The sequence below is a fragment of the Lutra lutra genome, chromosome 10, assembly GCF_902655055.1.
Source record: "Lutra lutra chromosome 10, mLutLut1.2, whole genome shotgun sequence".
Lineage (NCBI taxonomy): Eukaryota > Metazoa > Chordata > Mammalia > Carnivora > Mustelidae > Lutra > Lutra lutra.
In genome coordinates, this window is record NC_062287.1 from 106,372,477 (window position 1) to 106,395,167 (window position 22,691).

General features: G+C 53.4%; 1 protein-coding gene across 1 annotated transcript; it reads right to left on the minus strand.

Moving 5' to 3' along the window:
- Position 1: 1 nt before the first annotated feature.
- ZFTA (zinc finger translocation associated) lies at positions 2 to 9,332 on the minus strand. Its single transcript, XM_047690373.1, has 5 exons — positions 8,563 to 9,332; positions 5,872 to 6,369; positions 4,928 to 5,314; positions 4,139 to 4,687; positions 2 to 3,897 (listed from the first exon to the last, which is right to left on the minus strand). The coding sequence occupies exons 1-5, from the start codon at positions 8,699 to 8,701 to the stop codon at positions 3,434 to 3,436; spliced, it is 2,037 nt and encodes a 678-aa protein (XP_047546329.1). The 5' UTR covers positions 8,702 to 9,332; the 3' UTR covers positions 2 to 3,433.
- Positions 9,333 to 22,691: the final 13,359 nt, after the last annotated feature.

Sequence of the window (22,691 nt, forward strand, 5' to 3'; positions counted from 1 at the left end):
CTGTGGTGTCGTTCTGCTAACTTTATTCTTTATACATACAGTTTGGGTAAAGTAAGAACCAGGCTTCCACCGGCCCCATCCCCACTCCACTCTTGATGCTTTAAAAAGCAGCTCATAGTTGAGGCTGGCAGTGATTCCCAAGATTGCAGAATTTCCATAGTAGAGCAAAGCTGTTGTGTTTGGTTTCTGAAAGATCCCAGAGACCCTCTTAAGAGGTGACCTTAGGAGAAAGAGGGTGAGGAGTGGAAGGGGCCGGCGGGTCTGCTGTCCCAGTTCAGCCTCACACCAACCTCAGAGGGTCGCCCGCCCGCAGCGTGAAGCAGCCTAGACGTCAGAGTCAGTCACCATGGAAAGTGGAGACCACATACGTCAGAACCATATTCCTTCAGATTGAGTCTTCCCCCAAAACTAAGGCTGCCATGACCCTTAAGCTGGATTCTTAAAATTTATTCAACATACCTCTTAGAAAACTTAGGCTGAAATTTTTCTTTAAAAAATAACTGAAGCCAACAACTTCACAAATACACATACAAGTAATGTTCGAGTAATGTCACTAACGTGGCGTATAAATATGGATTCAGAGTAACATTTACATATTGGCCATAATAGCAAGCATACCATCAACAAAAAATTCATGAAGAAACTTCACCTGTTCATGTCAGACTCCCAAGGCAAGGAGGAGGCACAGAGAGAGGAGGACAACCTGGCCCCCCACCCCCACCCCAAGAGGCGGTAGGGGCGGTCAAACCAGGAACCCCTACGGTGGCACTGGGCCCACTCCTGCCCAGATCTTCAGCTTCGTGAGCACTGGAGGGCTTATCCAAAAGGACTGCTGGGTGCTGCCATTTCTGATTCAAGACGGGCCCCAAGGATATGTTTCTAGTAGGTTCATAATGTGATGCTGCGGGTCCGATGGCCACACTTTGAGAAGCCCCTGGAGTGCCTGGGGCTGCCTCTCAACGAAGACCCTCATTCCTGTCTTAAGGCCTCCGTCCCTGCCTGTCCAGAGGAAAAGCCATTCCTGACCAGCTCTCTGTCCTGGCTTACCTGAACTTTGGCGGTGGGCTTGGGTAACCAGAAGAGGTCACCCCAATCTGCCTCCTGTTTTGGAACAGGCAGAGTCGCAAAAAGTGGTGAAATACTCACTCTGGATCTGAAAACAACATGCATGAAGAAAAATAAAAGAATGGCAGTGCCCAGCCCGGTGCCATCCATAATCCCTGTTCTCAAGCTCTTAATACTGACTCACAACCCCTGGAGGTTCAAAATTCACTTCTCAGCCAACTGACAGCTCCTGCTGTACTTCCTGAGTCCCTGGGGCACCTAGAACAGAACACAACGCCAGAGCCCTTGCCCTCCTGGGGAGGCCACAGGACTGGGGGGACCGTCAGCCGCGCTCGTGGACTTCTGAGGGAGCAGGCGGCTGCCGGAAACCTGGAGCTGAAGTCCAAGGCAGCCAGAGCTGCCCTAGACGACACCAGTCCCAGGGAGCCACGCACGTCTTCGCGGTCCCCGGAGGAGGCCACTCTGCTCTAACGGCCTGTGGCACCGGTTCCACCCTTTGGCAGGCCCCATGGGAAAAGAAACCTTAATTGACCAGAGATTGGGAGGCCGAGGGGTGTAGTGCAAACAACACTGAGTTGGGAGTTGAGCTTTTTATTCTATTTCTATACTGTTCCTACCTGGCTGTGTGTCATCATTTCAGTTTCCGAACTTCACTACCTGTCTGCGGAAGGGGCCGAGGGGGCGGGGACTGGCGGATCTCCAAGGTCATTCGGACTCTGACAATCTTGAATTATATAAAAATGCTATAAAATCCATGGTATAAAATCCAATTCCCAATCAGGACGAGTCAAGGGGACTGGGCCTGAGGCACTTGAACCTTGGGCTCTGGCCTAGGGGTGCTGGGATGAGGAAGGGCTTCCTCTTTGCTGTCTTGCGTTCCCACCCACAGAGGGAGCCCCTGGCCCCAGGTGCCGGGGGCCCCTCTGCCTCCAGGCCTCCCCGGCAAGTCCCACCTCCCCACTTTCAGGCTGTAAGACCGAAAGAACCGGCCTGGCCATGTGAAGAGCAGACACAGGCCCAGAGACTCCAAGAAAGGCCTGGAGAGTCACACATTAGTGCGGGATGTTTAGGGTCCCCCATCCCCACCTCTGTCCTCACTCCTTCCTCCATTCAGTCCTTTCTCCACCACCTCACAGCTTATCTCTGATACACGTATAATAAATAAGACATTTGCACGTAAGGGTGACTGGGACAGCTCTCTCCCCGCCCCTCTCCCTTTCATATAAAAGCATTAAATACAGTTTCAAAATAAATACAAAGAGCAAAAAGGGCCTGATCTCGGGGCCACCTGTTCTCCACGGGAGAATGAATCTACACGCCCCACTCGGACCTGCCTGGGAGATCGCGGGGCCCCTTCCCGGCCCCACCGGGCCTGGCGCTGCCGCGGGGAAGAGAAAGGAAGGCCGAGGCCCGGCCCCAGGCCCTTGGGGACTGAGAATGGGTGGCACGTCCACCATGTACGAAGGGGGACAAGGAGGGGACGGGAATAGAACTCCAACTGCCGGGACCTCCAGTGCCCCGGGCTCGGACCAACGGGGACCCTAGAGCAGGAGCGCCTGACTGGGTTTAGGGGAAAACGGAGGTCTTCGGAGCAGGAGAGGAGCAAAAGGAGAAAAGTGCTAATCCCTTTACAAGATCGGGGTCCAGGAGGGCGCGGCAGGAGCGGGGGAGCCGGAAGGGGCCGCGGGGCGTGCTGTCCCCAGAGCCCGCCCGGGAGGCTGGCGCAGCTGCCGGGGCCCCGGCCCAGCTCCGCCCCCGCCTCTGGCCGCCCGCCCGCCGGCGGTCCAAGCGTCCTCCCCGCCCCGGGCGGGCTCCCGAGCCCCGCCGCCCCGCCCTCCGCTGGAGGCCCTCGTCCGCAGTCCCGGCCTACGAGCGGCCGCGAATACCAATGAGGACGCGGGAGCGGCCGCCCCCGACCCGGGGGCCGTGCCTGCCCGCCTGCAACGCTACAGGGAGCTGGGCCCCCGCCAGCGGACGCGGCCGGCGCGGCCCTCCTGCCCCCCACCAACCCCCACCCCGCCCTCGGGGCCCTAATACTGACAGTCGGCACCCCCCACACGGGCCTGGCGCGGGCTAGGGCTGCAGGCCCTCCGTGCACACGCTTGGCGGCCGCGCTGGCCTCTCGGGAAACGTGGGGCCCCGCGCTTTCCTCGGCGCACCGACCGGCCCGGGGTGGGGGGGTGGGGGGCTCCGGGGCTGCGAGCGGAACCCGCGACCCCACCCAAGTCCTATCTCCGCCCGGCCCGGCCAGCGGGGCGGGGGCAGCGGCGCCGGCGGCCAGGGCCGCGGGAAGCAGGGAGTCCGGCCCACGGGCCTGCGGAGCACAGGGCGGAGCCGCCCCGCCCGCCCCGCCCGCCCCACGAGCCCGCTACGCCCGGCAGACGGCGCCCGCTTTGAGGTCCGCGCCGCCGTCGCGCGGCGCCGGGGCCGGCGGCCCGAAGCCCTCGTGGCCGTAGCAGCGCAGCGCCGCCTCCTCGTAGGCCTCCAGGATGGTCTGGCGCTCCTCGGGCGTGAAGTCCATGGAGAAGGGGTGCACCTGCAGGATGTGCCGCTTGATGGTGCTGACCTTGAGCGTGGCCAGCGCGCCCCCGCACACCATGCACACCAGGCCACGCCGGCTGCCGTCGTAGTCCATCAGGTACTCGCCCCGCCAGCGCGGCTGGTAGTTCCGCCGCTGCTCTCGGCTGCGGGGCGGGGGCGGCGGCGGCGGCGGAGGCGGCGGCGGGGGCAGCGGCGGGAAGGCGAGTCCTCCGGACTCTTGGCCGTCTTCGTCATCCTCGTCGTCCTCGGTGGGCCGTTCCGACGGCTCCCCTGGGGAATGCGGGACACCGCCTAGGAAGGGACAAAGGAGCGCATTGGAGCCGGCAGAGGGCCAGTCGCCCGCGTCTCGCGCCTCAGCTCCGCCGCCGCCGCCCACCTGGGGCCTCCGGTCCCGTCCTCCCCGATTTGCCCTTCAGCCTTCCGCTCTCCCCACCCCCTTCCACCCAAGCACTCCCAGCGCTCGGCCCCCGCCGGGCCCGGGTCCCTGCCCCCACTCTCCCGCGCCACCTGCTCTGGCCCTGCGCCAGCTCACCCCACCACTCCTCCTCCTCTGGCTCCTCCTCCTCTTCCCCACCCCCCTCCTCGGAGGCTGTGGCTGTGCCGGGGGCGGCAGGGTCCCTGGGGGGCTCGGGGCGGGGCAGCCCCAGGGCCAGCAGGTGAGCGGCCTTCTCGCTCCACTCCTGGGCGATGAGGGCCCTGACGGGCCCGCTGAGGCGCGTGGAGCCCGGGTGGCGCTGGCGGATGTGCCGCTTGATGGTGCTCATCTTGAGCGAGGCCAGCGCGCCCCCGCACACCATGCACACCAGGCCGCGGCGGCCGCCGTCCAACTCCATGAGGTACTCCAGCCGCCAGCGCTCCTGGTAGCGGCGACGGTGGTCCCGGCCCCGCGGCGACCGGCCCGGGACCCCCACCCTCTCGCCTTCCTCCTCCTCCTCCTCTGTGGGCCCGGGCCTCTCAGGGACCCAGCCAGCCTCTTCCTTTTTTACGTCTGGGGGACTGAGGTCCTGAGAGGAGAGGGCTCCAGCAGTGGGGGCGGGGTCCCGGCTCTTTCTGGTCAGGTCCTGGGGGACGAGGTCATCGTCTGTTGGGGAAGGGGTGAGGGAGAAGGGCTCAGCCTGGTGGCAGGGTTGCCCTTACCCACGCAGAGGGGTCTTCACCCCAGCCCCAATCTAGAGGCCCCAGCCGGTGTGGGATGTATGTATGTGTCTGTGTCTGGGGGTGGGTGGGTGTAGATAGGAGTCCCTCCCGGTTTTGGTCATAGACCCCACTTTGCAGCCCTAATATGGGGGGGGGGTCCTTGGCCCTGGGAGGGGCCTCGCACCTGGTGGGGACCGAGGGAGCTCAGACAGTGTCTTGGGCTGGCCACCCCAGGCTTGCAGCAGGGCGCTGCGCTGCAGGCCGCTGAGCCCCAAGGAGCTGGGGTGCTCCTCCAGCACGTGGGCTCGGATGTCGTCCAGGTGCAGGCTGGGCAGTGCCCGGCCACAGGCCATGCACACCAGCCGGTTCCCCCGAGGGTCATAATCCATGAGACACTCTGCCCGGAACCAGTTCTGCAGGGACTCCTTCAGCCTCCGCTCCAGCCGCCGGGCCCCCAGCCCCCTGCTGCCCCCGGCCCTCCGGGAGGCTGAGAGGCGCCGACGCCGAGCCCGGGGTGCCACTGGGCCCCCTCGCCGCTGGCATCGGCTGCCCTCACCAGCTGGGGCTTTGCCTGAAAGGGTTGGAGGGAGGGAAGGAACTGAGATGCTGGCCCTCCAGGGAGTGCCCCACCCCCCACCGCCACAGCCAGGTCCTCCACTAGCCTCTCCCTCACTCTATACTCTGAGCCCCCAGCCTGACCTTGGCCCTGCTCTTCCTCTCTCCTGAGGCCTGAACTCCTCCAGCTCCTGCCCTGCACACAGACCAGATACTCTACCCGCTCTGCCCTGACACCCAGATTCTAGCCCCTTCCCCGGACTTCACTGTCAAGCCAAACCTTTCCAGCACCCTCTACTCCCAGCCTTCCCCCCAGCCCCACCTATGGCCCCACCTCCACTCTCCTTGATCCTTCTAAAACCACAGAAGGCCAAGACCATCAGAGATGCTGCAGACCCCTTCCTTTCACTGTCCCGCCCCCAATACTGTACAAGAAGGACAATAAGCAGACCCCCACCCGACATAGAGCAGTGACTCCCTCCAGAAAGTGAGTTAGTTGGCGGAGAAGCCAGGGCTGGCCCCACGGGGCCCCGCGCGCCTCCCAGGCCCCTGCCTCTCCAGGTCCTGTGTTACCTGGGCCCTTGGGTGCGCAAGCTTGCAGGCTAGCCCCCTCCTCCTCCTCTTCCTCTTCCTCTTCCTCCTCCTCCTCGGCCCCCTGGGCTCCCAGGCCCTCGGACTCTCCACAGGCCCCCAGCCCCAAGTGGGCATCCCAGCTGTTGCTGATGACTTCCTTCTCCCGGGGACTCCAGTGCAGGGAGTAGGGGTGCTTCTGGCGGATGTGCCGCTTGATGGTGCTGAGCTTGAGCGTGGCCAGGGAGCTGCCGCACACCATGCACACCATGCCGTGCCGGGCGGGGTTGAAGTCCATCAGGTACTCCAGCCGCCAGTGGTCGTGGTAGTAGCGCCGGTGGTCACGGCCGGGGATGCGGCTCTTTCCAGGCCTCGAGGCCCGGGCCTCACAGTGGTCTGAGTATTTCCTGCCTGAAGATGCCGGGCCCCTGGCCCTGGAGGAGGGCAGGGGGGCGCTCCCCCAGGACCCCAAGGCACCCCCATCCAGCTGAAGATCTTGCCCTGAAGGGGAGGGGGGGAAAGGGAGACAGTTTTTCAATGCCTGATATCCAGGAAATGAACCCAGGGCTGGGATTCTGCAGAGAAAGGGGGGGTGGGGGAGGGGCCGTTTGGTGGGGGGGGGGGCGCCAGGAAAAGGATGGCAACAGCAATAAAAGGGATGTGGGAGAGCCCAGGAGTCAAAACACTGGCCCTTTACAAAGAGTGAGGACCCTTTAAGAGAGGACCAAGAACAAAAGGATGCAGGGCACTGCCGAGGGACTAGCTCTGACTTTTTAAAAAATAAAGTGAAGGCCAAGGCGGCAGCCAGCTCTGTATGGCCCCCTTTCTGGCGGCAAGCTGTGAGGGAAAAGCCAGGAGAGCAGCAGGCCGGGGCGGTTATGGAGCAGAGCGGGCAGTGGCAGAACAAAGGGGGCATCTGTCTGCATCCAGGGCTGCACACGGGACCCACCCGTCTGAGGCCCCAGCCAGGAGGGCCCCACCCAAACATCTTCTCCCTTTTTCCAATAATGCCTCAAAGGCAGCCTTCTGAGAGTCCCCTTTGAGGGGGCTAAGCATGGCCAGTTTCCCAAATACAGGCACCCCTGGGAGGGGAGGGATCCCCAAGACAAAGCTGTCAACACCTCCAGGGAGTTTCTAGGACCCTGGCGTCCCTAGACTCTAGGGAGAGCCAATGACCCTGCAAGGGGATGTCTCGAGGGAAGGGAGTGGCCACCACCCACCAGAGCCCATTAAGTCTTCCTGGGGATTTATTTTTTGCTCTCGCAGAGAACCAACCACTGCCCGCCACTGCCCAGCAATCAGGGGGCAGGCACTGGAGAGGCCCAAGCACAGCACACTAAGCCAGCGGTGTGCCCTTTTGCCAAACAGGCAGACACCCCCAAGCAGTCCCCCACCTTCCCTGCAGTTTGGACTCTGTTTTATTTAGAAAAGGGTTTCCTGGCCACATAAGCTGAATGGACAAGTGTGGTCATGCTCCCACTGGAGAATCTCAGGGTCAGAGAAACAAAAGACAGGACCAGAGAGGGCTCCTGTCACCATTGTGGGTTTTTTGTTTGTTTTAAGTAGATCCAAAGAAAAAAGCACTGGCTTCAAAGTCAGAGACCTCGGTTCCAGTATGGTTTCACTGGTAACTTGCTCTGTGATCTTTGATAGGTCATGTGGCTCTCTGGGCCTCAGCCTCTTTGTCTGAAAAGGCACTGGAGAGCTAGCTGGTCTCCAAGCATCCTTCCAGCGCCGGATCTAAGCGAGTCTAAGGTGGATTGGCCCTTTAAGAGCCCAAAAAAAGGGGAGGAGCTGAGATTCTTTAAAAACAAAAGGGGATGGGGAGTTTCTGGGAGGAGAGCTCCGAGATGAGGGCAGTCTTCCTAGCCCGGACTGAACCGTCATGGGTCTTCTTCAGGCGGGGACCCGGCAGCAGGGGAATGAAGAACCACAGCGTCCTCTGAGAGCGAGCGGGGAGGACGGGCTGGTCCTACTATAGCCGACAAATTGTGGCAAAATTTTCTTAAAAGAAGGGAGGCGATAACGCGCGGACAGGAGGGGGTATCTGCCTTTGTGAGCGAGCCCATCCCTTTAAAAACTACCCGCGGTGGGTTAAGGTAGCGGTGGGCCCCCCGAGGCTCCAGCCAGCGCTTTCCTAGAAAGAACGTTGGGGCGGGGTGGGGGGTGTTGGAGAAAAAGGTTTCCTGTCTGTAAGCAAGGCCACGGGAGGGGAGGAGCAGCCCGACTTAAAGCAGCGGAGTTCCCAGCTCAGCTCCTCTGGGGGAAGCCCCCCGAAAGGGACCCCCCAGTCTGGGCAGACTTTTAAGAGACAGCCGGATAAGGGAGACCACCTGGGAGTCTGAAAGAGAAAGGGGCGGGGGCGCAAGTCCAACAGCCCAGAGCGCGCGCCCCGTGGCGCCCGGCCGGGCCCTTTGGAGACCCCTAGGCCTGGCCTTGAAGGCGGGGGCCGCGGGGCCCTTTAAAGGGGAGGGAATCCGCCCGAGCCCCCGCAGGCGGACCCCGGTAGCTGGGCGGGGGGCTCCCCTGCTGGCCCTGCAGGCGCGATCCGCGCCCGCCAGGTGGCGCCCCCGGCCGCCCTGCCCGCGTCCCCCCCTTTGTTCGGCGGCGGAGAGGGGCCCGGAGCCCGGAGCCGCAGCCCTCCCCTCCCCCCATGCCGGGGCCCCCGCCCGAGCCGCCGGCCCCAGCTCTTACCGCCGTCGTCCTCCTCGGGTTCCGCGCCGCCGCTCGATCCGGCGGGCGGCAGCCGTCGGCCCCGTGCGGAGGCCGCTGTTGGCCCGGGGCCGCCCCTGCCGCCGCCGCTCCGGCTCCGGTGGTCCCCGCCGGGCTCCATGCGCTGCGCTGCGGAGCGGGGCCCCGGGGCGGCGGGGCGCGGGGCCGCGGGGCCGGCGGCGGCCCGCGCGGGGCGCTCGGTGCTCGGGGCCCCGGGGCGCGGGGCGCATGCACGGGGCGGCTGGCCGCACGGACGGCTGGCTGCTCGCTCGGCGGCGCGGGCTGGACCGGGGTGGGGACTCCTGTCTGGGGCCCCTGGGGCTCCTTTAAGGGCTCCTGGGTAAATTTAAAGGGGCCGCGCGCTATTTCCTCCTGCCAGCTCGCGGGGGGCTGGAGGGGAGAGGCGGGAGGCGACGAGCTGGCCCGAGGCTCCGCAGCCGGCGCCCGCCCCGGACGTTGGGAGCACAGACCTCGCCGCCCTCGCGGGCCCGTACCGCCGCCTCCGGGGCTCCGGTCCCGGCTCCTGAAGGGTCACTGAAGTGGCGAGGGGCGCCCGCGTCCACTGCGACGCGCTTCCACCCGGGCTCGGCTCGCAGCCACTGCCCCCTCGGGGCATCTCAGCGCCTGGCTCCCCGCACCCGTGCCGGCCGGAGACCGCCCGGTGGGAGGCCCAGGGTCCCCGCCGGGGCTGCCTCCTCCCGCGCGAGCTCGGCGCGGGCCCCAGAACGGACGCGACTGGCAGGGGCCCCAGATGGCCGCGGCCCCGCCGAGAGGGTGGAGCCGCGGGGGCGGCCGCGCCCCCTCCCGCGGGAGCCTCCCCGGAGCGCCGGGAGTTCGGGCTCCTCCATGGGAGGGGCGGACCGGCGAAGCTCCCCGAGAGCCGGCCAGGGGCGGGGGCCGCAGCTGCAGAGACTCAGGCCGGGAAGAGGGGGCGCGCAGTAGACTCGGGGAAAGCCGGCTGCGCCGGGGCCCGACGCTGCGGGACGGAGGGGGCCCCAGACTGAAAGCCGGGAAGAGAGGGCGTGCGCCGCGGTGACTCAGGCTCCGGCCCCCGGAGGCCTGGGGGTGCCAGACGAGGCCCTTGACGCGCCCCCAAAAACCCCGCCCGGCCCGAGGAGGCAAAGAACGCTGACCCCGGGCGGGGTGTCGAGCACCTCGGGACGCGCGCCACCACGGCTGCGAAGCGCTGGGGCGCACCCTGGCCGCAAGCCCCGGGATGCCTCGGGGCCCCCAGCTCCCAGGAAGCGGAGAGAAGGGATCCCGAGAAGCAGCGAGGGGCGCGGGTCTTTCCGCGAGGACCGGCTGGAGGAGCAGGTGCTCGCTTTGCCTGTGGTTGGTCGCCCACAACAAAGGCGATTCCTAGAGATCCAAATTACAGGGTGCGGAGGCCATGCGGGGTCTTATTATCTCGAGGTGGGTTTTATGCTTTTCCCTGGGGAGGTACCCACAGATCCGTTAAAGAAGTCACCCTGGACAGACTCGTTCGCCCATCCAGCACCTACTGTGTGCCAACACGCTTGTAGGCGCTGGGCGGTGAAGGAGACAGACAAGACTGATACTGTTTATGATTTAACAGGCACCAACGGCTTATAAAAAGGAAACAATTCCCGCCCTTCGGGAGCCATGGGAAATATTAAATTACTTGGAACACAGGAAGCCTATCCCCTAAGCGTTCGTGAAGAGTGGCCCAGAACTAAAATTTCTTAAGTACTTGAAGGTGTCTGTCACCACTTGGAGATGTTGTCCCCACGATGACCGGCGAGAGATATCTCCTTGGGTAAACTGAGTCTCGGCCCTCCAGCTCTGTTCTCTGCACTGCTGGCCTTGCTTTCAGGTTGCAGCTGCGCTGTTTGCAGCCTCTTGGAACTCTGGGACCCTGATGGTGATGACAGACAGTGCTATGAGATGGGGGATTCTTTGGTTCATTATATCCTTCTCTTGTGCCGATCCCCAGCCGTAAAGGGAAAATGAGATACAGACCTGACCTTCAAATGCTCCTAAGTCTGGGTTTAAAAAAAAAAAAAAATCACAAAGGTAACCCATGACCAGGACTGGCCACTGTGCAACACTCTGGCTATGTGTCCTGCCGGTTCTCTATCAGTATAAATAGGATATTTTTTTGAGAATTTTATTTTTAAGTAATCTCCACACCCAACGTGGGGCTCGAACTCACAACCCCCACATCAAGAGTCGCTCTACCCATGAGCCAGCCAGGCGCCCTTAAGTAGGATCATTTTATTTGTTACCAAAAGAAAGGTATCAAAGCCACCCGGAGCCATTTTTTTAAAAATATTTATTTATTTAACAGAGAGAGATCACAAGTAGGCAGAGAGAGAGAGAGAGAAAGGAGGAGAGTGAAAGCAGGCTCCCCGCTGAGCAGAGAGCCCAACATGGGGCTCGATCCCAGGACCCCGAGATCATGACCTGAGCCGAAGGCAGAGGCTTAAACCACTGAGCCACCCAGGTGCCCCCGGAGCCATTTTTTTAATGCGTGGTGCTTCTCTCCTTGTCTACATCCAGCTCGGCTCCAGCCCAGCTCTGTAGTCCTGAAGCATTCTCACCAACTGATGCTTACAGCCACCCTGTGAAGATAAAGCTTTGTTCTCATCACCGAAAAAATTACCTAACGCAGCCGGGGAGGGGGTGGGGATGTTTCATTCACCCTTCGGAACAGATCTTCCCTTACAGGGTCTCCTGCAAGATGGGCAAGCAGTAGTAACCAGGACCACACTGGGGCTTTTCATGGGACCTATGGACTTTGGGCTCCATGTGTATCTTCCTCTAGTTTAAAAAAAAAAAAAAAAAAAAAAAAGATTTAATAGATTTTTGTGGGCCCTTCAAACCTCTTTATTTTCTCTGATGTGAGGAAAGATAATGCCTCTTCTTTGAGCCTTGAATGTTACTTTTCTCTTCTGATTTTAAAGTAAATTCAAATGTTTCCATGAGCCCCTATAGCTATCGTAGGTTCTAGGCACTATGTCCTCAGTGCCTGATGGTTAGCCAGTCTCGACTGCAGCACAGTGTGATAAGAGCCGAGAGGGAGGCCATCCAGTCGGAGGAGACTTCTAGGGAAAATACTGAGACAAGTCTTGAAGGGCTGCAACCAGGATGCCGGGAGGAGAAAGGAGCTAGGGCTTTCCTAGCCAAGGCCAGGGAAGTGCCTGGGGTGAAGGGTTTCCGGTGGGAGAGACAGAAGAGGAAATAGGAATGAGCAGGACCAGGGCCTTGGGTGCCCCGCTGAGAGTCTGCATTTGCCCTGAAGGCCTGAGGAATGCCTGGAGCCGGTGTGCAAGGCATTCTGGAGGCAGCCTGAGAACACGAGGGAGGGAGGGAGCGAGGAGGGAAAGATGGGGACACTGGCAAGCAGTCCACAGACTGCAGTGCAAGTAACATGAAGGCAGCGGAGGGGAGGCAAAAGGTTCAAGTGGGGCCACAGTATGTGTGTGCCATCTTCCCAGCACACAAGGGGGCGATCTGGGGGCGAAATGTCACCTTTCCCCGGGGCTGAGTCATGCACCCCGCTGTCTCCCAGGAGGAGAGGATACCTCTTCTCACCAAGAAGCAATGCGTAAAGCAAGCATGCACCTGAAAGCTGCTTCCACTCAGAGGGGGCGTCCTTCCCTAATTCACAAGCCCCAAAGGGGCCCTTTTCACGAATTTTTAACAAAGACCCCCTTCGAGGCTAGCCAGTGTCCTAGATTGAGCCAACAAGAGGGTAGAATCCACAGGACATGGAGCAGGGTTCAATGTGCTGATCAGAGAAAGACCAGGCTCACTCCCAAGCCTCTGGATGAGGGGGGACAGGAATATAAAAGACAACATAGATTTGGAGGGTGGAGACACAATGAAGTCTGGGAAAAGATAAACTGAGGCATATTAAAATTTTAGGAATTTGTTTGCACAAAATCGATTCAAGCGGGGCAGCGCCAAACCAGAGTGGTTAGAAGCACTCTGTCAACGGGAGCTGGAGAAAGACTAATAGAGAAGAGTCGGAAGCAAAGTAAGGAAGGTATTGATTGGCTATAGTTTGAACTCCTGGTGGCTGTTGACAATCGGTTGCCTTTAGGTCACACTTTGGTGACCTTGAGGTAGTTACAGGCTTAGATCTGGGTTTGCTTACATAGGTGCCAAGGGTGAGAGGCACCTCTGTCTAATGGCCTCCTTGCTGAATTAATTTAACAATGACTTCCATTTGGTCATCCTTGCATGGTAATAGATGGACCGCAAATTCAGTACCGATACCACTCTCAGTCACTATCAGAGTTAAATTGTTCTTACCGTAACGTGAAATTCGTGGTTATGATGTCAAATTCATCGAAGAATTGCTTTGGCCATTCGTCTGTTGTGCATCTTTTCTTTTTTTAATTTATTTATTTGGGAGAGAGAGACAGCAACAGAGATAGCAAGAGAGTGCACTAGCATGGAAGAGAGGGAGAAGCAGGCTCCCTGCTGAGCGGGGACCATGACCTGAACCAAAGGAAGACACTTAACAGACTGAGCCACCCAGGTGTCCCTGTTGTGCGTCTTGTTTCTTGTTCCTTCAAGCGTAGGGAGACTATCCAAGGTGCTGATGGCTGCAAACATGCGTGGACGATCTCGGAGAGACCTCAGTGCCCCAGACAGATGATAATGCTGACTGTGAATAGAATAATGCCAAGAGGCTGACATCAACTCTTAGCCAGGGTCCCCATGAGCCAATCCAACCAGAACCATCTAAGTCAAAGCATGTAACTGATGAGGCACCAAACTGTTCTAGCCAGGTATCCTGTTTGCTAATCTCTCATATTTGAGTGTCTACACAACTGGAAGTTGATCCAGGGGCAGTAAAAGGTTCTTTATTGAGGTACAGACAACTCTTTTTTCAGCCAGCAAGTAACCGAAAGCAATTCCGTTGCCGAAAACCACGTTAACGAGAGACTTTAGGGACATCTGTTGTCCAACCATGGCCTGAGCAGTAGACTCAGCGATGGTTGCCAAGGTCAAGGACAAGTTTTTAACCACATATTTGTTTGTACTCTCTCAGGCGAAGGAAGAAGGGACCGTCCCAATGACACCTATCCAGAGGGATACATCTGCTGGTAAACTTCTTCTTAGTCATAGTATAAATTCAAAGGAGCAGACCAATGTTGAGTTTCTGAGGTATGATGAAGGGTCAGTGAAACGGTAAATACAGCAACCACACATTCACACAGCCCTTGCACCCTCCAGCTGTCAAGACAACAAGTGGGCCAAGCTTAGAGGCCATTGCCAAAACCTCCACATGTGAGTAGTAGCTAGGAGATATGCCTAGGGCTCCTTCATAAGTATTAGCATGTATGGTGGGCCCATTGGTGTTAGCATCATTCAACCAAGACTCAAATACTGTATTATCACATATTGAAAGACCACCTGAACATAGAGGCCCAAACGTAAGCCTAAAAATGGCCTGATAAACACGGACTGCTCTGTAATGTCTTTCATATATATTCCCCCGCCCCCCGCCCCCCGCCCCCCGCCAACAGATCTCATTTTCCCATCCCAGGGTTAGGTAAAATTGAGGCAAAGAATGAGGGTCTGTGGATTTAGCATTTTAACTTTATAAAAGGGGCCTGTGGGAAATTTAAGCATACAGTGGCATGTGGGATGTCAGTGAAATTACTTGTAGAGTGAACTAAGGGGGTCTCTCTCGTAAAATCCTGATGTTGGCATGGCATGACCAACCGAGCAGTTAGCCAAGTTTCCTATAGTAGTATTATTTGTGAAATTCTAATTATAGTGCTGCCTTCCCGTGCTTTAATAGAGAGAAAAGCAAATAGCAAATAGATAAAAGGGATAAAGATTTCATATTGGAGATGAAGATCTTGATCCGGTATCTTGGGAGAGCTGTCTGCCTCAAGATGTTGATGGCTTCTGGGGAGGAATCTCCCCAGTCTGTTTTAATTTTAGATCTCTGGCTGGAATGCAGTCCCAAGAGTCTGGAGGAGCCCTTTTCAATTGGGATATGGGGACCCAAGGTTCAAGTACCTCAAATTTGTCTGCCACCTGGGTAGTGAGGAGAACCTGGTGTGGCCCCTTCCAATGAGGTTCAAGGGCAATCTTTCTTAAGTGTTGTTTCCAGAAGACCCACTCTCCAGATTCTAACTCATGGAAGGTTTGACCATCTGTAGAAGGATCACAGAAAGCTTGCTTTACCTGGTGGAAATACACTTCGGCATAATGAATTAAAACTTTACAATACTGAGTCATATCAGAATTTGTGAGTATGGGAGACACATGAGTTTCCTTTTTTTTAGCACCTTTTTTTTAAAGATTTTATTTATTTATTTGACAGACAGAGATTACAAGTAGGCAGAGGGGCAGGCAGAGAGAGAGAGGAGGAAGCAGGCTCCCTGCTGAGCAGAGAGGCCGAGGTGGGGCTCAATCCCAGGACCCTGGGATCATGACCCGAGCCGAAGGCAGAGGCTTTAACCCACTGAGCCACCAAGGCGCCCCAACACATGAGTTTCTATCAGCCAAAGACATGGGTCTTTCTGTTACTATTTCCTTTATAAAGCATTACTTTATGCCTTCCCAAAGGTATTGATCTAATTGCCATCAAAGCCAATGGTAGAACTTTTAGCCGTGGCAATCTAGTTGACTTTGTTAATTTAGGTAGCTTTGGGAGAAATGGGTTCCCCTGTCACTGGCAATCTCTCCTAGGATACCCCATAAGGAAATATATTTTCTAAAAGTTTCTTAGTCATGATTATGGTGTCAGCCATCCTGCATGGGAAGTTTTCAATCCATCCCAAGAACATACAGCTGCAAGAACATACTGATGACCCATTGCAGGGAATAATTGAATGAAATCCATTTGTAAGTCTTCACATGGCCCAATAGGTGGTGGGGATGCTCCATCTAACTTAATGGTCTTTCCAGGGTTATGGTTGGACAAATCAGTCCCCAAAACTGGCTAACCAATTTGGTAGCCAAAATTGGTAAACCAGTTATGTGACCTCAGAGCAGTTACCCGCCCCCCAGAGTTTTTCGTAATTTGGATCATTTCATCTGTCCCACAATGAGTCGCAGAATGTAGGGCTTTCAGTGATGGCATTTAGAAAGAACCCGGCAACCACCTGGGCCCTCAGTGAGTCATCTAGTTTTGCACTTGCACCCTCATTCATTCAAGTTGCCTACTGGAATAATTTTAGTGCTGGTCGATTTAGCATAGAAGTCCGCTAGAGTACTTCTTGATACTCAGCTTCTGTATTCTAGTAGGATCTTCAGTGTTAATCGTTGCAAGTTGTTAGGGAATAGAATAGCAGGGAGTGGTTCATTTATTTATTGGGGCCCATTTTTGATGGGGGTTTCTTTAGAAATGAGGAACCCTCTCTGTTTCCATAACATGCCCAAGTCATGGGCCATCCCATAGGTATGCATGCTATCAGCATAAATGTTATTGATTTTACTGTGTGTAGCTGACAAGCCTGGGGTCGGGCATGTGGCTTTGCTTTGTCACACAGACTTGAGTTGGGAAAGATTTCCCCTTCCAATAGTTTTAAGATTTTATGTATTTATTTGACACAGAGAGAGAGAGTGAGAGAGCAGCACAGACAGGGGGAGCTGCAGAGGAAGAGGGAGAAGCAGACTCCCCTGCTGAACAGGGAGCCCAATTCGGGGGCTCGATCCCAGGACCCAGGGATCATGACCTGAGCTGAAGGCAGACGCTTAACCATCTGAACCACCCGGGGACCCCCCCCCTTTCCAATAGTTTATATTGAGTTGTTACAGCATATCATGCTCAATATTTCCCTAGTGAACTCTTAGCGTGGGACCCATGAGCCAAGAATATCACCTCTGGGTTTTCCAGTGTGTCCTATGAGTCAGTGCAAGCCACAACCTCACACCCACCCAGGTATGGCGGTCCGTCCCGTTGTCAGTTAGGGAAAGTAGAGTAGCAGAGCTGGCTGAACAAGTTGCCAACCACTTAAGGTGGAGGTCAGAAGATGAGAGGAGAAGGTTCTCATAAGGCATAAGTCTACCTGCTGAGAAACGTTGAGCCTGATCAGAGAGCATGGGGTACTTGGAAGTGTTCTGCCAGGCTAGCTGTTGTGGCCAGTGCTTTCCAACAGTTTGGATGTGGTCCGGCTACTGGGTTTAACTGTAAGCTATAGTAAGCAACCAGTCCATGTTTTCCCCCATGCTGCTGTGTTAGAATTCCTAGAGTCCGCTTATCATGCTTCTGGACAAATAAGATAAAAGATTTAGTATAATTTAGGAGCCCTAGGGCGAGATTTTGTTGTAGGGCTAATGTTAGTTGGCTAAAGGCTTGCTCACGATTATTTTCCCAGGGTAAGGGCTCTTGTAGGGGCCCTTGTAAGCTCATACAGGGGAGTTGCAATGAGAGAAAATTTTGGAACCCAAGATCCACAATATCCTACAAATCCAAGGAAACTCCTTTATTGTCACTTAGTTGTGAGTCTGGGGAGGTCTGAGATAATCTCTATTCTTTCAGGTGAGAGACAGAGACTGTTTTTGCAACCAAACAATGCCCTAGGTTGGGGGCCTTGCCTTTGGAGAACTGCAGTTTTTCATTGGAGGCCTATGGGCTTTGCAAGCCAAGTGCTGTAATAGACAAATCAAATCTATTTCCCCAATGTCCTCCTACAGGGGATGTACCAGTAGGTCATCTCCATACGGAATGACTGTAGAGTTGTTAGGGAACTGTAAGTTTGCCAAGCCTTGATGTTAATAAAACCTGTGAAAAAAAATAAGGACAGGCCTTCAGCAATCCAGGTATACTGTTGGTTTTTCCAAGCGAAGGTGGATAAATATTGATTCTTCTTGTTAGCCGGGCTCCTACAGAAAGGGGAGCTGAGAGCCACCACTGTGAACCATTTTCAGTCTGTAGGTACATTAGACAGCAAGGTGTTGGGGATTTGGAACTCCAGGGATCCTTGGTATCACAATTTTACTGACTGTACCCAGATCTTGGACAAAACTCCAACCTCATCCATTTGATTTTTTTTTAAGATTTTATTTATTTATTTGAGAGAGAGAGTGAGTGAGAGAGAGAGAGTGGGCAAGATCGAGGGCACATGAGCAGGGGCAGAAGGAGAGGGAGAAACAGGCTTCTCTGCTGAGCGGAGAGACTTACCCGGGGCTGGATCCCAGGACCCTGAGATCATGACCTGAGCTGAAGGCAGACACTTAACCGACTGAGCCACCCAGGTGCCCCTATTTGATTTTTTAATGGGTAAAATGGGAGCATTGCAGGAGTCAGGCCTTGCTTCATTTAGTCTTCTCCAACTGGTGAGCACCATCAGATATCTTCTGGTTTTAGTGGATATTAAGTCAACTTAGGCAGGGATTTGAAATATTTGTATGGGTTCAGCTCTCTTAATTTTGCCTTTGTTGGTTGAAGAAAAAGCCCATAAGCATTCAGGCACTTCTGAGAGATCAGGGCTCTCATGCTTTCTTTTTTATTTTATTTTTTAAATTGTTCTTATTTGTTAAGAATTTACATTTTTTTTAAATTTTATTTATTTATTTAGAGAGAATGAGAGCAGCAGGAGGGGCAGAGATAGAGAGAGAGAGAGAATCCCAAGCCGACTCCACACTCAGCGGGGAACCCCACACGGGACACTGAGATCAGGATCTCAGCTGAGATCAAGAGCCGAACGCTTAACTGCACCACCTGGGCTCCCCAAAGGTCATTTCTCCTGAGTTAAATTTTACATGACTCCTCAATTTGGAAAGCAGATCTCATCCTCACAGTTTTACTGGGGCAGGGCCACACAGGACAAGAGTATGGGTCCCCAAAAATGGTCCTAGTGTCATCTGGACTGGTTTAGATACCTTTGAGCTTGCTTAGAAACCCTCACTACAGGAATACTCTCTTTACTCCGAGGGGTTTGCCCCTTTATGAAAGCAGGGTCTCACGTGGATACAGTGGCTCTGGACTTCACCAACATTAAACAGGCTCCTCCATGAATGTTCACCTTAGTGCCCCCTTGCTCATTTAGAAGCATCATGGGGAGCGATTTACCTGAAAAGCCCTCATAGCCCATCAATCCTTATGATTATTTTGATAATCTGATTTTGCAAGACTTCCCCCAGGGGGGAAACAATTTGGATTCATAGGTGGAAGTCCATGAAAAGATGGGTTCAGGGGGCACCTGGGTGGCTCAGTTGTTAAGCTTCTGCCTTCAGCTCAGGTCATGATCCCAGGGTCCTGGGATTAAGCCCCACATTGAGCTCCCTGCTCAGCCCCCCTGCTTGTGCTCCCTCTCTCGGTGTGTCTCTCTCTGTCAAATAAACAAATAAATAAAATTTTAAATTAATATATAATGTATTATTTGCCCCAGGGGTACAGGTCTGTGAATCATCAGGCTTACACATTTCACAGAACTCACCACAGCACATACCCTCCCCAATGTCCATAACCCAGCCACCCTATCCCTACCCCCCACCCACCGCCCAGCAACCCTCGATTTGTTTCTTGAGATTAAGAGCCTCTTATGGTTTGTCTCCTTCCCCATCGCATCTTGTTTCATCTTTTCCCTCCCTAACCCCCATGACCCCCCACCCTGCCTCTCAAATTCCTCATATCAGAGAGATCGTATTATAATTGTCTTTCTCTGATTGACTTACTTCGCTCAGCATAACACCCTCTAGTTCCATCCAGGTCATTGCAAATGGCAAGATTTCATTTCTTTTGATGGCTGCATAGTATTCCAATTGTTGTATGGCTGTACCACATCTTCTTTATCCATTCATCTGTTGATAGATATCTAGACTCTTTCCATAGTTTGGCAATGTCCATAGTGGACATTGCTGCTATAAACATTCGGGTGCACATGCCCCTTCAGATCCCTACATTTGTATCTTTAGGGTAAATACCCAGTAGTGTGATTTCTGGGTTGTAGGGTAGCTCTATTTTCAACTTTTTGAGGAACCTCCATACTGTTTCCCAGAGTGGCTGCACCAGCTTGCATTCCCACCAACAGTGTAAGAGGGTTCCCCTTTCTCCACATGCTCACCAACACCTGTTGTGTCCTGACTTGTTAGTTTTAGCCATTCTGACAGGTGTGAGGTGGTATCTCATTGTGGTTTTGATTTGTATTTCTCTGATCCCGAATGATGTTGAGCACTTTTTTATGTGTCTATTGGCCATCTGGATGTCTTCTTTGCAGAACTGTCTGTTCATGTCTTCTGCCCATTTCTTGATTGGATTATTTGTTCTTTGGGTATTGAGTTTGATAAGTTCTTTATAGATTTTGGATTCTAGCCCTTTATCTGATATGTCATTTGCGACTATCTTTTCCCATTCTGTCAGTTGTCTTTTGGTTTTGTTGACTGTTTCCTTTGCTGTGCAAAAGCTTTTGATATTAATGAAGTCCCAGCAGTTCATTTTTGCCCTTGCTTCCGTTGCCTTTGGCGATGTTTCTAGGAAGAAGTTGCAGTGTCTGAGGTCAAAGAGGTTGCTGACTGTGTTCTCCTCAAGGATTTTAATGGATTCCTACCTCACATTGAGGTCTTTCATCCATTTTGAGTCTATTTTTGTGTGTGGTGCAAGGAAGTGGTCCAGTTTTATCCTTCTGCATGTGGCTGTCCAATTTTTCCAACATCATTTGTTGAAGAGACTGTCTTTTTTGCATTGGACATTCTTTCCTGCTTTGTCAATCATTAGTTGACCCATAGAGTTGAGGGTCCATTTCTGGGCTCTCAATTCTGTTATATTGATCTATGTGTCTGTTTTAGTGCCAGTACTGTACTATCTTGATGATTACAGCTTTGTAATAGAGCTTGGAGTCTGGAATTGTGATGCCACTAACTTTGGTTTTCTTTTTCAACATTCCTCTGGTTATTCAGGGTCTTTTCTGGTTCCATAAAAATTTTAGGATTATTTTTTCCATTTCTTTGAAAAAATCGATGGTATTTTGATAAGGAGTGCATTAAATGGGTAGATTGCTTTAGGTACCATAGACAGTTTCATAATATTTGTTCTTCCAGTCCATGAGCATGGAACATTTTTCCATTTCTTTGTGTCTTCCTCAATTTCTTTTGTGAGTACTTTATAGTTTTCTGAGTACAGATTCTTTGCCTCTTTGGTTAGGTTTATTCCTAGGTATCTTATGGTTTTGTAGTTGTAAAAGTGCAGTTGTAAATGGGATCGACTCCTTAATTTCTCTTTCTTCTGTCTTGTTGTTGGTGTATAGAAATGCAGCTGATTTTTGTGCATTGATTTTATATCCTGACACTTTACTGAATTCCTGTATGAGTTCTAGCAGTTTTGGGGTGGAGTCTTTTGGGTTTTCCACATAAAGTACCATATCATCTGTAAAGAGTGAGAGTTTGACTTCTTCTTTGCCGATTCAGATGCCATTTATTTCTTTTTGTTGTCTGATTGCTGAGGCTGGACTTCTAATACTATGTTGAATAGCGTGGTGATAGTGGACAGTCCTATTGTTTTCCTGACATTAGGGGAAAAGCTCTCATTTTTTTCTCCATTGAGAATGATATTTGCTGTGGGTTTTTCATAGATGGCTTTGATGATATTGAGGTATGTTCCCTCTGTGCCTACACTGTGAAGGGTTTTGCTCAAGAAAGGATGCTGTACTTTGTCAAGTGCTTTTTTAACATCTATTGAGAGTATCATATGGTTCTTGTTCTTTCTTTTATTAATGTATTGTATCACATTGATTGATTTGCGGATGTTGAACCAACCTTGCAGCCCAGGAATAAATCCCACTTGGTCGTGGTGAATAATCCTTTTAATGTACTGTTAGATCATATTGGCTAATATTTTGGTGTGAATTTTTGCATCCATGTTCATCAAGGATATTGGTCTGTAATTCTCTATTTTTTTCATCTTTTTTAAAAGATTTTGTTTATTTATTCGAGAGAGAGAGAGACATAGTGAGAGAGAGGGAACACAAGCAAGGGGATCTGCAGAGGGAGAGGGAGAAGCAGGCTCCCTGCTGAGCAGGGAGCCCAACATGGGGCTTGATTCCAGGACCCCGGGATTATGACCCAAGCCGAAGGCAGGCACTTAATGACTGAGCCACCCAGGTGCCCCTAGGGTTAGGTTTTATAGTTGAGACCTTTCTTGTTTCTTTTTTTTTTTAATTTGTATTTCTTTTTTTTCTTTTCAGTGTTCCAGAATTCATTGTTTATGCACCACACCCAGTGCTCCATGCAATACGTCCCCTCTATAATACCCAACACCAAGCTCACCCAACCTCCCACCGCCCTCCCCTCTAAAACCCTCAGTTTGTTTCTCAGAGTCCACAGTCTCTCATGGTTTGTCTCCCCCTTTCTTGTTTCTTGAGAAAGGCTTATATCGCTATGTACTTTCCTCTCAGGACCACCTTTGCTGTCCCAAAGATTTTGAACAGTTGTGTTTTCATTTTCATTTGTTTCCATGAATTTTTTCAATTCTTCTTTAATTGCCTGGTTGACCCATTCATTCTTTAGAAGGATGCTCTTTAGTCTCCATGTATTTGAGTTCTTTCCAACTTTCCTCTTGTGGTTGAGTTCTAGCTTCAGAGCATTGTGGTCTGAAAATATGCAGGGAATGATCCCAATCTTTTGGTACCGGTTGAGACCTGATTTGTGACCAGGATGTGATCTATTCTGGAGAATGTTCCATGTACACTAGAGAAGAATGTGTATTCTGCTGCTTTGGGATGGAATGTTCTAAATATATCTGTGATGTCCATCTGGTCCAATGTGTCATTTAAAGCCTTTATTTCCTTGTTGATCTTTTGCTTGGATGATCTGTCCATTTCAGTGAGGGGGGGTGTTAAAGTCCCCTACTATTATTGTATTATTGTCGATGTGTTTCTTTGATTTTGTTATTAATTGGTTTATATAACTGGTTGCTCCCATATTAAGGGCATAGATATTTAAAATTGTTAGATCTTCTTGTTGGACAGACCCTTTAAGTATGATATAGTGTCCTTCCTCGTCTCTTAGTATGGTCTTTGGCTTAAAATCTAATTTATCTGATATAAGCATTACCACTCCAGCTTTCTTTTGATGCCTGTTAGCATGGTAAATTGTTTTCCACCCTCTCACTCTAAATCTGGAGGTGTCTTTGGGTCTAAAATGAGTTTCTTGTAGACAGTATATTGATGGGTTTTGGTTTT